General features: G+C 47.9%; 1 protein-coding gene across 20 annotated transcripts in view; it reads right to left on the bottom strand.

Annotated features, from left to right (window-relative positions):
• The window catches only part of KALRN (kalirin RhoGEF kinase), a 642,588-nt gene that overhangs the window by 411,272 nt on the left and 215,852 nt on the right, over positions 1 to 15,464 (bottom strand). For all 20 annotated transcript variants that reach the window (XM_078066810.1, XM_078066838.1, XM_078066842.1 and 17 more), the window contains exons 4-5: positions 11,846 to 12,038; positions 10,927 to 11,439 (exon numbers count right to left, since the gene is read on the bottom strand). In XM_078066810.1, the coding sequence (XP_077922936.1) occupies positions 10,927 to 11,439; positions 11,846 to 12,038 (706 nt within the window). The remainder of the gene's footprint in view (positions 1 to 10,926; positions 11,440 to 11,845; positions 12,039 to 15,464) is intronic.

Here is a 15,464-nt window from a genome sequence, read left to right as displayed (position 1 = left end):
CTCCCTAAGGCAAGACAAGTACCACTCTAAGGTGGGACCAGTCAGTCTGCTGAATCTGCATGGACGAAACCAAACATTCCTTTTTTTCTCGGTACCAAGAAAGGGCATATCTTCTCTCACCACATCAGTAACCATCCCCATAGCAGGGCCTTTCTTGTCCTGAAAAGGCTCTCTGAGAAAGGCTGGAGGTGAGCTGAAGAGTAAGAGAGTGGGGTTTCTTAGTGAACATGGACTGGGGAACATGGGTGGGGAAGAGCCTTTCTGGGATTCCAATAAAGACAGGTTTCCTCCAAGGGAATTAATGTTCCTTTGCATGAGTTTTCTGACTCTCTAAGATAAAACCACAAAGCTTTGGCTCTGCTTGGGAATGATCTCAGGGAAAGCCATGGGACACAGGGATGGGGCTTTGCCCATGAATATCCCTGACCTGGGCACACAAAACTCTGGATACCAGAAACCTGTCAACTCAGCACTTCCATACTAGAAAAGTCTCTCTATGCATACGTGTGAAAAGACATCCTCTTCTAATCACATATGAGACAGAGCCTTACTCCATTTGAATAAGAGAACATAATTCTCTGGATGGGCAAATCCCTTGGAGTTTCAGACTGGCTAACTTGAACTACAAGAAGCAAGTCCACCTACACACACGAAATCTTTTTCTCACTTGTGCCAAGTGGGATCAAGAGGGATCAAGTGGGATCAAGGGATCAAGCTGCAGACCCCTCCCTATCCCTTTTCATATTTGAAAAACTGGTCCCAGGAATGCCAGGTTGAAGAGTTTAGAGCCCACATCAAGTAAAAATAGGCCAGGAGTAGTGATGGAAGTTCATCTGAAGCAGAAAAGACTGGGAAGGTCCATGAGGACTGTCTCCAAGTCATGAGAGGGCTGCCCTCCAGGAGAAGGAAGAAACTAGTTCTGGGGGACCCTCGGGCAGACCTGGGACCACATGGTAGAAGCTCCAGGAAGACAGATTCTGCCTGGTGGCAGGAGGCCTTTCTAACAAATGGTGCTGTGTAATGGTGAAATAGGCTGCTTCCCAGAGCTGTGGCTTCCTTGTCAGCTAGGGAAGCTCTGAGGAAGGGATTGGACCCTCTGACTCAAAGATTCTAGCACTTTAAGATGCTCCCGGCAGGGCCTGAACTGTTCACCAGATTCCAGCTTTCCTCGTGTCCCCTGGTTACTCAAGAAGTGGTGTGACTAGATTTCCAACCCCCTGTTGTAACTCCTGGTAATGCACATGGCATGGACATCACCCTCCTGCACTCTTCCCCAGGGAACCTGAGCTCCAGCCTCTGTGGAAAGTGGCTGTTCCCAGAACCCACCCTGTACTTTGAGGCTGCTATGCCTTTGCTCATGCCCTGTCCTCTTCCTGCACCCCAACTTCGGCTGCATATTTCCATCTATGTTGTCTACCTAGCCGTGACAGGTACCTGGATGGACTGGCTCTATGCGGCCAGTGCCCCCTGCTCCAACGTGGTCAGGCCTGACTGGAGCTCATCTGCCAGTTGCCTGCCCCAGCACAATAATTGGCACTTGTTTAATTGGCTTATCTTCAGCAACAGTGTCTAAGATCTTGCCATCTGGGTCACATGCTTCCATCTCCCCTTCCTTCTATTGGCAGTAGATCTGGTATCTACTATTCACTGACTAGTTCCTTCTCAAGACCCCTTCCTGGTTTCTCCAGGCACCAGGTACCTACCTCCCCTACACACTTTGCTGCCGCATGCTGCCCACTGTCTGCTCCAGCACCCTTGCTGTGGATGATGATGTGCTCTCTGCCCTCCCTCCCCCGCCCCAACAGGCCTCCCCATGCCTCTCTTCCACTTCAGATCCCATCTATGTACGTGGCCCACCTTGAGTCTACCTCCACAAACCCACCATCTGTTGGGCACCTACTAGACTCTGGGCATGTTAGATGCTATATACATATTTTCTTTAATCCATACCAATCCTAAGGCATTTATTAAAATCTACATTTTATTGATAAAGAAGCTGCTCACAGAGGGTAAATTGGACACTTAGAGCCATTCAGCTCACCAGGGGCTAGGTGGGGATTCAAATCCTGGTCTCTGATTGCACAGTCAGTGCTTTTTCTAGAAGCAGTTGCTGGGTCTTCTGGCCTTTTCTCTTTCTCCCCTCCCGAGGAGGCCTGAGTCACCTGGAGCCCTCCCTTAGCTCCACCCAAAGAAGGAAGCAGGACCACAAGAGGGAAGAGAAACAACAGGTTCAGAGAGAATGAAGCAAAAAAGAGTGGGGTGAGTGTAGGCTGGAGGGGGTGAAAGCACATGGAGGAGAAAGGTCACAAATGGGAAAGGAAGGAGAGGGGTTCAGGGGAGTAAAATAGAAGATGAAGGAAGGAAAGAAGGTGCATTCTGCAAAGTAAAATGCCTTGATAAAGGTCTCTACTGTAGAGATTCAATTTGTTTTTCCACTTAATAACTTGTACCTGAATGTCTTTTTGTTCTTCAAAAAATGGTACTTAAGACATTCCCTCCACTTCCCCTACTGGGGCAGAGCTGACATGTTACCTTTCTTCTTGGGCCACCCCCACTGTCTCCCCACTACACACTAGCCCCCCGCCCCAAACCCTAACTCCTGCCCAGTAAGCAACAGAGACCTAGATATCTAACCAGGCTCTAACCACTAGAGTGGGCACTATTTCTGTGTCATCCTTTTCTTAAAAGGTATCAGGAATCACATCAGTGCTGAGTCTGATTTTCCCTAAGCTTCCCTACATGATTTCTCCTATCCAGGGCTTGGGTGGGAGACAGGGTCCCCAGCACCTAGCAGAGGACCTGGCACGTGGGAGACACTCAATGTCTGCTGACCGATGAGTGAATCAATGATTCTCAGTTATTTCCCTGTACCTCACACAACTTCTGTCTCCGATCAGGACCTTCTCTTTCTAGCTCACCTAAATTGGTACAGACAGAATCAGAGTGACAACCTGGATTCTGGAAACATTGTTAACATAGTGTCCATGTTCTCAGTTCTAAGGGGTCACTATGGGACCCACAGTTCTGTAGGGTCCATTCACAAGTAGAGGCCACATATGTACGCTATTCACATATGGCTGTCTGGTCTCGCCCTTTGCAGCCCACGTGGGAGACCTGGGAGGGATCTAAGTCCCCCACCCCCACCCCCTGCCTAGAGTTCCTCCCAGTCCTGCCTCTGATCTGCTCTCCACACCCACAGGCCTCATGCAGGCCTGTGACCTCCACATACAGTGGGGCTGAAAACGCAGGAGAGGGAGAAAGGATGGGAGGAGGAGAAAAACAGCTTTGGGAGAGAACACTCACACATGCAGCCTGCAGAACACTGTGACTTGGATTATTTTTGGAATCTAATGTTTCTAATGTTCAAGGGGAGGAAATAAGAAAAAGTAAGTAGAGATTCCCAGGACCAGCAGGCTGGAAATAATACAGGACACTGTGTCCTGTGTAGGGGTGGGATGCAGACACACTTCCTCACCCTGAGCCCAGTCAGCGGGGGGTGCAGGGGGCGGTGGTTTAGGCCCCAGGAGGAGGAGGGAGGGCAGGAACAAGAGGGCACCGAAGCCTTTTTCTAAAAAAAGCAGGAAATTACAAACAGCCCAGTAAAGACCTTGCCCTCTGGCTGCCCCAAGGTTGCAGCTCTTTGAAGCCCCCCTCCCAACAAGAAGGGCTCAGGGGACTGAACCACAGACAGAGGGCTCAACCTCCCTACGCTGCCCACCTGAACTCTCTCCCAGGCACACTGCCCAGCCTCACCAAGTCTCAACTCTCCCATCTATGAAATGATGCCCATATTCGCACCTGCCTGGCCCTGACACACAAAGTAGATGGGAGACCAAATGATGTACCACCAACTGGATGACTCTGGGTGGGTCCCCACTCTGGGTCAAAGTTTGCTGTATAAAAGGAAGGGCTGGACCACAAAACCTCTAAGGTCAGGGGTGTGAGAGCACTTGAAAAACCAACATTCAAAAACAATATTCTGTATTATAATTGCTACAATGGCACTTCAATTTAACAAATGAGTGTGGAGTCATGCTCACTGCTGGCTTGGGGGCATGGGGGTTGGAAGTATGGCGAAGAGAAGCAGCAGTGGGCCAGTGTCTGGCAGGAAGGAGAGGCAGAGGAATTTCTCCACAAGTGGTCCTACTGGTTCTCATCACTCCAGGCGGGATGAAACTTTGGGTCTTGCTTTGGGCCCTGGGGTATGATCAAAACTGTTTATACCTTGAAGGGAGAGGGCAGGAAACAGCAGTGGATACTTTGCCCAGGGACAGGGCATCCTGGGGATGTCCTGAATTACTAATGCGGTTAACAGGACATACAAAGAGCAAAACACAATAAGCACGTAACCCTTAGCACAGTGCCCTGCTGCCTGCCACGATGCCTTTCACCCAGTGGGCCCCACTAATATTTTCTCATGGTAACATGAAAGTAACATTATTTTGTTTGTACAGAACCCCAAGAAAATCAAAATGCATAGATGTGTTTCTTGGATGGACTGTTGGGAGTGTTTCTGGGCTCAAGTTTGCAGGAGAATAAGACAAATACACTCTTAGCTATAATGCAAAGCAGAAGGTGACAAATGTCTCAGATATAGAAGGTGTATGGGGAGGGGGTAATCCCATCCCCCTGGGGGAATCACTTTCCTAAGGGACTGTTTTCCCAGAGACCTTTCCTAGGGCAGACCCAGCAGATAGGACCCCCATTTGACTTAGGTGCTCTTCTCTGTACCTCAGCCAAGGGCATCACACAACCTAGTGATCTTTGGGGGCCCCTGTGAATGTACATCCTAATTGCTGACTTCTCTCAAAACTCAATTCTTGATTTTGTTTCATTTAGGGATCACTGAAAATTATCTAGAGCAAGTCCATTTGGAAGACAGCATCAACGACGCTCTGCGTGGTCTTGGCAGGCCGCCAGTGATTGAAGAGGAAGGCATGACTGACCCAGCCACAGGGGAATAGAAGGGAAGCCCAGTGCTGGCGCCTCCACACACCACCCCATTCGATTCTCATAGTAAGCCGGGGCAGCAGCTCAGGCTGCTTTTTTTAAAGCAAGACTAGAACTCAACAGATGATCGTTCTATTTGCTGAGAAAAACTTATATTCCGTCACTAAACAAGGTGACAACCTTGAAGACAGAAGAGCCTACTGTAGATTTTTGGGGAGAATGAATAGCAAAAAGGCAAAAATTATTATAGAATTGCTGAGCTATAAGGAGGCTTAGATATCATTTGTAGGGCAAGCCTGAAAGAAGGAGGAATGACAGGCATGTTTGGCCAGGGTGGGTGGGCTCTTTATCAAACTTCACCAATCTGGAGATTTTTTTTTTTTTAACATTTTATTTATTCATTTGAGAGAGAGACTGAGAAAGAGCATGAGTGGGTGGGGGAGGGGCAGAAGGAGAAACTCCCTACTGAGCAGGAAGCCTGATGTGGGGCTCCATCCCTGGACCCCAAGATCGTGACCTGAGCCGAAGGCAGATGCTTAACAGACTAAGCCCTCCAGGCGTCCCTCAATCTGGAGATTCTGATGTATCCCCTGACAAGCCTGATCTCTACCACCATCGCCACCCTAGCCTCTACCATGACCACACACATGCTCTGACACACGACTTCTTCTTTTGAAAGACATTTTCACAGAGAGAAAGTGTTGTTCATGAGGACAGTGTGGTGTAGAAGCAGAAGAAAAGTTGTAAGCCACTGAGCTAATCTAAATTCTCCATCTTCATTTTTTGGGGAACATAATTGGAGGTCAGAGATTAAAGATGTGCCTATTGGAAGTCAGAGATTAAAGATGTGCCTAGGGTCTCCCAACTGGTGGAGTGGCACCTCAGCATAAATCTGAATCCCAGTCAGCTCTCTTGCAGCCCAGACATGGCACCCTTAGGTGTGAACAGAATTTCAGCATGCAAGAATGAACATGCAGGAAGGCATTTAGAATTCGGTTCTCCAAAGGGAGCTTTCCCACAGGCAGCGTAGTGAGGCCAGTCTCCTTGAAGCAACTGCGACGGTCTCCTGTGAGCACATGCCTTGGTTGCAGAGGAGGTGGGCACCTAAATACCCTCATGACTGTGGTGCTAAAGGTCTAGTCTGGAGCATGTTCCAAGCACAGCTTTACACAGGAAACAACCCTGTGCTGCATAAACCAATAATGAGCATGATTCCAACACTGGAAGCCCTGCAGGGTAGCCTTGTGCACTGTTTAGGGAATTCTCCCACAAGGGGGTGGGAATATACTTCTTTCTGGAATGGCTTTGGGCAAGACTAGAACATGGGCCTCCTGGGTAGACATCAGGATTTATTTAGAATCAGAGTAGGTGAAGGTTTCTGTACCAGTTAAGTCAGTCACACACTGGAGGCTTTTGAGGCACTTCTTTCCTGCAAAGACTAGAAGACTGTGGGCCTTCCGCACACCGCAAGGTGGATGGTGAGGCAGCTTCCATATTTTCTGATACACGTCATTGGCATTGGCACATTGCTGGGCATCATGAAGTCACAATGGCTGTCACCAGGATGACAAGGCTGGGTTCCTCACAGTGTGTGGGAGGTAGACTTTCTGATCTCAAGGTCTTTTCCAGCTCTGCCATTCTAAGATGTGCCCTAGGCACCCAGGAAAGGTGCGGTGGGGTGAGGGGTGGGGGCAGCTAGGGAGGATCCTCCACTGGGCAGCAAGAGGACGAGGAAGAAGTCTACTTAATGCTCTTAATACCACAAACTGCCCGCTACTGGGGAAGAGGCCTCCCTTCTCTCCGGTAGCGGGATGTGACTGCAGGGCAGACGCCTCCATCACACAGGGTCCCGGGCAGCTGTGGGCACAATCAGCTGTGAGACAGGTCTGCAAAGAGAGCCCTAATCTGCATCTGCTAATGAGGAGTGACCCGCCTGTGGTCTGTGAGCACAGTGGAGGACAGGCCCATTAGTCACAGACTGGAGAGCACAGGACCAAGGCACAGGGCACCCAACAAGATGCACTGTGTACTACTTGAATCACCTCTGAGATGTCCAGTCCTCCCACAGGTTGCCATTAAGGCTTCCCTATCATTCCTGAGCTGCAACATTCCCTCTTCTCTAAAAACTCCCCAGTCGTGGAGGCTGTGCCTAGGACAGGGGGTGCACACCGCAGATGTAAATAATAATAACTAGGAGTTTGTGACAGCTTGCTGTTCCAGGACAGAAATTCTAGCCTACTCGTCTTTATCCAAGTGCCTCATTTTGGGCTCATGGCAGCTGCTCAATGGAGGTTTATGAAATGAATGGGTGGCCCGCCTTATGAATTATCTGTGGAAGTGTCCCCCCTCCCGAAATGTTTGATTGCAGAGAAAATGGCTCCCTCCCCACCCCACTCCCAAGGTGAAGAAGGGTCATTTCAGAGGTCAGGGGGAAGTGGGGAGAGATGGCTTCACTCCCCAAGGCCGGCTGGTAAATGGGGAGCAACACCTATTATTCAAGCCCTGGGAAACAAGCTGTCACCCACAGGGCCAGCAGGGGGACTGCACTCACCCATTCACAAAAATAGTAGCTGGGCGAGCACCAATCGAGTTTCCCAGATCCAGAATTGCAGGCCTCCAACAGGCCTCCCACCAGAAAGGAGACTAAGATGTGGCTCATGCAGTAACTATTTCCTCACACTCTTGTTTAGATGTGGATCCACGCACACAACCCTTACCCCAAACCGCCACCCTCCTCACCCTCTTTCAAAAACACCAAATAAGTCAAGGGCTGAGACACTCGGTTCTGCACAGATATTTTAAATTAATCTTGAAGCAACTTAAAAGGACTGTTTTTCTCTCCTGCCCCACACCCAGCACATTTTCTGTGGCAGCTAGGTCAAGCCTGAGCCACATTTTCATCACTGACTCAATATCAAAATATTCCTGGGCTGTCTTCTTCCCATCCTCCCTTCACTGCCCCTGTTTCATTTTTGATATTCTCCCCCCCGCCTCTACACACACATTACACACACACACACACACACACACACACACACACCTTTTTATGGTATGAACACACCTGGGACATGGATCCTAAACTTAGAGTCCTGCATAGAACTGAGGGATTGTGTACTTGGATAGGGAAAAAAATACGCCTTGATTTTCACTAACCTTTAACTGAAATATAGCATTCCCTTCGATTATGAATGTAGGCAGCAAACTACATTAACGTTAGCAATAGTCATGCCTCTGACATCAATAGAAACACACATATGTTGCCCTGAAATGTCATATATGCTCATCACTACTTCAAAATTATGGTAGTTATAGGACTTCAACTAGAGCTTGTTATTTAACGTGTTCCTAAGCAAGTATAAAAGTTACTGTTGTTTTTAAAAATGCAATAACTGCACTTCAATAATTATTTTCCAAGCCTATATATTATTTTGTACCTTTACAAATGTTATTCTGAGAAGGGTCCATAGCACAGAAGGTTAAGAGCCCCTGCTGTCCAGTGGACATTCAAAGGTGGGATTTGAGATTGTCCCCAGAGTCCCCGGGGCATGGGCCAGCGGGCTCAGGGCTTGACAGGCAGTGCTCAGCAATAGCATGAGGCAGCTCCTGGGAGCAGACAGCTGTCACGGCTGCTGGGTCAGACTTTGGGGGGCTTCGGACATAGACCCAGTACTGGCTCTGCCTGACCCACAGTGTGATCTTGGGCAAGCCACTTCATCTGTCTGAGCTTCCAGTGCCTGTCAGCATCCATTCTGAGCGTTCCTGGACTGTGAAATAGGGACAATACTATACCATAAGAATCTTGTGAGCGTGAATTGAGAAGATATAATGTGTGGCAGAAATGACTGCTTAGTTGACCAGTGCTTGGCCGACTCTAGAAGGTCAGCCTTGCTTCCCTACCTGGGGATTTCTGAGGCTCAGGTGTTCTGTTTTGTTTGTTTTGTTTTGTTTTTGAGGCAGGCACCATCTGTGCCCCATGAAGGCTTCCCATAACCTTGAGCTCCAGGGATGCGGTGAAATGCCTCCAACAAAACACTTCTAGGCAGACCTGAGTCCCCTGGCCTCCCCTTCTGACCGTGGCTCACTGAAACAGGCACCCGGGCCAGACTGCAAAGCAGATTCCCTGCCCCAGAGCAGAAGAGACCGCAAGCAAGGAGACGTCCAGACCTTTCCAATACTGGCCACAGGAGCCAAAGTACCTGCCGCTGGCTTCAGAGAGCAGCTGCTTCTGACCTGGTGTCTCTCCTCATTTGGTGAGCAGTGACAGGGCTTCTGTAGTCCCAGGGGCCCCTCCCAGGGTGGGGCAGGGCCAGGGTTGGACCTCGGCTGCCAGGCCCCTGCGCAAGGAGGCGTCAGGAAGGCCGGGGGAGACCTCGAAACTCCTAAGGTTGTGCCAGAAACCCCTCTACATGTCCCTTCCAAAAACTGGCTTAAATTTTGTGGAAAGCGGCTATGCAGCCTTTAAAAATCACATATGTTGGTTTTCATCTGATTTTATAAAAGATTAGAAAATATAAGGAGAAATTAAAATCAACCATAAGCCTGGCCCCTTGAAATCAAAACTATTAGCACTGTGGTGAGTTTTTTCCCATTTATACCTATGTTAGCACTCTCACATAAATTGGGATCATAATCATATACAGTTTTGTAGCCTGATTTCATTACTTACAAATACCTAGAGACATTTTCAATACAGGCTCTTAAAAGACACAAAACCATTATGTCAGACCCTGTCAGTAAAACTCACAGGTGCCTGAGATGTCCTGGTATCGCTAAGACTAGTATTATGCATTTAAATATAAGTTCCCCCCAGAAAACTGATAGGAGGAAAACCCATTTCACTCTTCTTAAAGTGCATATTATGTATGAAGTAAACTCCCTTCTTTAGCTTGGAGAGAATCTAGAGAAGATACTTTTGTGTCTTTGGCAAATAGGCACGATCCATCTTTCTTTTTCACTTTCTCATATGTCCCCTGATAAGGGGAAAGCTTTGAAAAGTCACTGCTGGAAAAATGGGGTCTCGCTTGAGAAAGTACTCAGCAGCTGAGGAAAAACCTCCAGAAAGAAGTGGTATGGAAGGAAGAGCCCTGAACTTCAAAGGGAAGAAAGCGGGATTCATATGTCAAGTCTGCCATTAAAGCCCCAAGATCAAAGAGCACCCGTTTCCCTGCATGTCAGCTGAGGCACCACCACCCACCTCAAAGGATCAAAGGGCTGCACAGATTAAATAAGAGGCCGCCTGTGAAAGCGCTTGGTCAATGGTAAAGGACACTGCAGGACAGTAATCACTAAGTCGTAACAGTATTATTATTGCTGTTGCTCAGCCGACTTGCCCCACTCGCTGCATGTCCTGACAGGGGCAGAGTGCCCCGGTGTACAAGTGTGGACTCTGGAGCCACCTCGCACGGCTCAGGTTGGCTGTTATTTACCTTCCTGGTTTCTTCATCTGTAAAACGGGATCATGATAATACACCTACCTCTTAAGATTGTTGAGATGTTTAAAATAAGTTAATTTACACGTGGTGCTTACGACAGTACCTGGCACATAATAAACACTATATAAGGGGAGCTTTAAAAAGTCAGTGATTAATGACCAAATATATGATTGAAATAAATCAGCCAAAACCAGTAAGCACATTTTTTTTTTTGAGAGAGAGAGAGAGAACACACATAAGCGTGGGGGGGGGGGAGGGGAGGGGCAGAGGGAGAGGGAGAATCTCAAGCAGGCTCCACATTCAGCATGGAGCCCCACAGGGGGCTTGATCCCACAACCCTGAGATCACCACCTGAGCTGAAATCAAGAGTAAGCCGCTCAGCCGACTGAGCTACCCAGCTGCCCCCAGTAGGTGCATTTTTTAAAGCTTTCCAAGGAAGTATTATTCCTCAGGAAGTTGTACTAGCAGCCTCCATAAGCTCCCCTAAAAAGCTATGGGCCCCCTCTCCCCAAGCCCCACTTGGGTTTGGCGGCTCCCCTCCTACCTTCTCGGCATCCTGCTCGAAAAGCCGCAGCTGGAAGCACTGGTCCAGCTTGAGCTTGCGCACGTGCCACATCTGGTGCAGGTGCTGCCGGGTGGAGTGCAGCTTGTCCAGGAGGCTGGTGATCTTGGGCACCAGGCTCTGGAAGTCGGCGCTGCCCGGGATGCAGTTGCGCCCCGAGAACCCGTCGCTGCAGCGGATACACTGCAGCAGCCGCTGCCCCTCCCGGTCCAGCTCCTCCACGGGGGCCTTCAGCACCTTCTTCTTGAGCTGTGTGTGCTCGTCGATGAGCCGCCGGGAGCCTTCCACGTCCACAGGGAACTCCTTCCGGGCCAGCATCTCCTGCAGGTCCTCGAGGCGGGACAGCAGGTGCACAGCACTGTTGAAGAACTCCTCCAGGGAGAGCCGCAGCTCGATCCACTCCTCGTGGTTGTAGTCCAGGGAGCCATCGAACTCCTCGGTCAGCTGGGAGGGGTCCACCAGCTTCGTGAGGCCCTCCACGGACACCATGCTTGTCTGGGAGGGGCAGACACAGAGAGGGGGACTCAGTGATGTGGGGCGGGCAGGGCAGTGGTAGGCAGAAGGCAGGAAGTCAAGGGGAAAGGCTGAGATAAAGCCACACATTAATGACCACAGCCTGCCTCAGAAAGGGTGAGTGGGAGAGCACGCAGCCCGGGGAGGGCAGGAGCCGCAAACCAGCCAGGGTCAGCATTTCAACAGACTGGCTAAGAGTTCAGGACAATCTCTCGAGCCTCTTATTCCTTCCAAGACTCACTGGTAAGACCACAGTACCCAAGGAATTCTGAAATATCAGCCCCTGCCATCCTGCATATCATAGGATAGGTGAAGAAGCAGAAGTGAGAAATGTGTGGGTAGCAGAAGGGGAAAGGAAAGGGGGTGCAAAGAGAGAGGTCTGGCTCACCTCGAAGATGAATTTGGAGCTGCCAAAGTTGGTCTTCTGCTTCTGCCAGAAGTTGTCAGGTTTGATGATGAGGGCCACATGGATCTCGGCTGGAAAGGCTTCCTGCAGCGTCTTGAGGAGGGGCTTGATGAGGTCCCACTTGGAGCCCCGCATGTCGATGATGACGGTGAAGCCACGTTTGCACACGTCCTCACTGTGGGGAGGTCAGAGGTCAGGCATGGTCACTCTGGGTGGATGAGACTTTGGCGAACACAGTCAAAAAGCATCCCAGAAACCTGCATTCCTTTTAATCTGGACCACCCCTCCAACTTCACACCATGTCTCCTGGCTGCCTTCCAATCCAACTCAAAATGCACTGCCTCAGAAAACCTTTCCAGATTAACCCCATCTGACCAAGGGCATTCTGGCTTCTCCCAGCACTTAGCAAGTAACTCAGCCTTCCCTACAGTCAGTTGTACTTGTTTGGATGTTTACTATTCCAGCGTTCATAATTGTGTTTTACTTTTTTGTCTCCTTTTCTTGCTCCTGGCATGAATCATGCTTTCCCTATTTGAATGCAAGCTCTCTAAAGACAAGGACCCTATTGCCCTTAAATCTGAGATGGAAAGTCTTTGGTATGCGTCTGTCCTTCCCTGTGCCCACATCAATGACAGACACTGGTATGCTTTACCACTGAACCCAAACTGGGCCAAAAAATCTTTTTCCATAAAGGGCTCTAGGCTGATTCTATCCATTGATTAGCAAATGGTACACGAAGCACTGATAACATATATTTGCCACCATTGTATTTAAAATGTGTAACTTGTAGTTCAAATGTATATCAATTTTTTTTTTTTTTAAATCAGGTTGCTGAGTCGTGCTGATTGCTCTTAGATGGCCAAGGGCGGGACTGGCTGGGATGTGGATGTAGTCCAGTTTTCTCATGTACTTCCATTACACCAGCCCGGGTGTAAAAAGGTGTGTTTCAGGAAGCTAAGAGAGGGGAAACTACTCTTGAAATCAAGGCCAGATGATGTTACAGTGACCATCTTGAAAACCAAAAAGTAATCAGGCTAAGTGAATCAAGATGTTGCCATACAACTTATTAAGTAGCAACCTGTCTCTAAGCACTTGGACTTTATAACTCCTAAGAAATGGAAGGGAAAAAAAATGCAGGTCAAAATAGTTATAACATGTCAGTGTGGAAGAAATTCTATGTTTTGATAGTTAGGGGTATTTCCTTCCATCCTTCTTAGTTTATTTAATCTATGTATCTATTTTATAACTCAAAACAGATTTTGGTTAATTCACATTTTTATATAAATCCTGGTGTAGTATTACCTTAGGGTGTTTTGTTTAATTTCCTATTTCCCAGATAGCACTTGCTTTAACCACTGTGCATGCTGCATAACCCACAGATGTGTCCCACCACCCATCAGTCATTTAGAGCTACTGGAGGTAAGGCCACAATTGGATGATTTGAGCCACAAAAGGAAACAAAGCCCCTTTTCAGGCTTCATTCTCAAATCTCAACCAATGATGAGAATGTCACAGACAGTGAAGAGACCACAGCCCCTGTGATTGTGTGAATGTCTCAAGCATACAGCAGCTTACTTAGGCTTCCCAAAACTCCCTGGGCAAGGAGACTCTTTCCATTTCTTGTTGTTGATACAAAAGACTAGACTCAACATGAGAGGAAGCCTGAGTCTTTTGTTCCTCCTCAAATCCTGCACCCCAAAGAAAAGGAGTTGCCTCTTCTCCTTCTTTGACTCTTACTGAGACGACAAATGGCCAGAGTCTTCCATAAATAATTTTCTCCACCCTATCATCTGAAAGCAAAATGACTCTTTCTTAATTTATGGAATTTCCTTCCCATTATAAAAGAAATACCTGCTAATTATAGAAAAGTTAAAATATTCAAAGATCTACGTAAGAGATGCTAATGGTAAGAAGCTATAATACTCTGGTCTATTTCCTTCCTGTCTTTTTTGTGCATGTAATTTTCATACTGCATAGTGTTCTGCTTTTTACTGCAACACAGAATTTTTTCTCATACCTAAAATGTCTTCAAAACTATTACATTTAATGACGCATAGTCCATCTTATACCTATACCGTAACATAATCGTTCTCATTAGTTCTTTTTTTTTTTTAAAGATTTTATTTATTTATTTATTTGACAGAGAGAGAATGAGAGAGAGAGAGTGCACACATGAGAGGGGGGAGGGTCAGAGGGAGAAGCAGACTCCCTGCTGAGCAAGGAGCCCGATGCGGGACTTGATCCTGGGACTCCAGGATCATGACCTGAGCCGAAGGCAGTCGCTTAACCAACTGAGCCACCCAGGCATCCCTCATTCTCACTAGTTCTTTACAGAAAGGCATATCAACTTCTATGTCCACTAACCATGTGTGAGAGTCGCCCCCCTTACTGTATCCTCATCAGCACTGGCCAATGAATTTTTTAAATCTCTGCCCATTTTCTAGGAAAAATATTGCATTACATTTAAATTTGCATTTCTTTGATTACTAGCTATAGCTTATTGGCCCATAAGTATTTCTCTGTGACTTACCCAATTAGTTCTTTTATCCACTTTTCTATTGGAGTTTACTGGCTTCTCTCATTGTTCTTAGCTTTATTTGGCTCGACTCACAGTCACTGCATGCCCACTATGTCAGGCACTGCAAGGTAACCGCGGTCTTGCCCTTCCTTAGAGATGACCAGCCTCCTTGTTCACCTGCTCCCCGGGGTCCACTGTTGTTACTGTAATTATGCTGACAGGAGAAATCTTCATCCCTAACGACAAATAGTCAGTGTTGCCATCATGAGCTGGAGTGTGACTATCCCAGTATCTAAACGTGGTGATCAGTAGCAGCCTACACACTATTAACTAATAATCCCTGACAACCAGAAGTAGAAATCCGGCACTAATATTCTCTAGGAAATTCTCCCTAGCTCAGGAGATGGGGACAGGCGCCCAGGGGCTGAGTGCTGAGAGCTAATCTAATTGGCATCTTTCTATGAAAGCAGCCTAATCTCCCAAGGCGCTCTGTATGTTTGGTTTCAAGGAAAGAGCATGGTTGGGGGAGGGAAAAGAACTTTTTACCAATGCTTATTCTATGCCAGGGCCTGGGGTCGGGCACTTGATACCCATTATTCCATTTTATCCTTACAATAACTTATATACTTGGTCTGGTTATCTCCATGCAAGAAATAACTGAGGCACAGATTTTGCCTAAAGTCACATGACTACTAAGTGGATAAACAGAGACAAAACCAAGACTTTAAAGCCCATGCTCAGGTCACTATATCGTATTATACCCTACCATTTGCCACTACATGTGTTTTTGTAATTGAGGGTGGTGGTTAAGAGTCCATGATAAGGGATTAGGTTAGGATGCTCACAGGAGTTGAGGGCAAGTAGGACAAGGCCTCCAATTGTATGTCCTCTATTCTGCAGTCTGTGCGAAATCACAAAATCACAGAAGCAAGAGGGCATGGCATGTTGAAAAGTTCCAGCAGTTCACTTTGTTTAGGCACATGGATAAGAGGCAGAGAGTGATGAGAGGGTGCTGCTCTAAGTGCTTTAGAGAGCCCTGTTCTGGGTTCTGACCCTCCTCTTGCACACCCTCCCCTCACCAGG

The sequence above is a fragment of the Halichoerus grypus genome, chromosome 1 (genome assembly GCF_964656455.1).
Source record: "Halichoerus grypus chromosome 1, mHalGry1.hap1.1, whole genome shotgun sequence".
Lineage (NCBI taxonomy): Eukaryota > Metazoa > Chordata > Mammalia > Carnivora > Phocidae > Halichoerus > Halichoerus grypus.
Note: the sequence above shows the minus strand (reverse complement) of the source record. Positions and strands in the feature narration are given on the sequence as shown.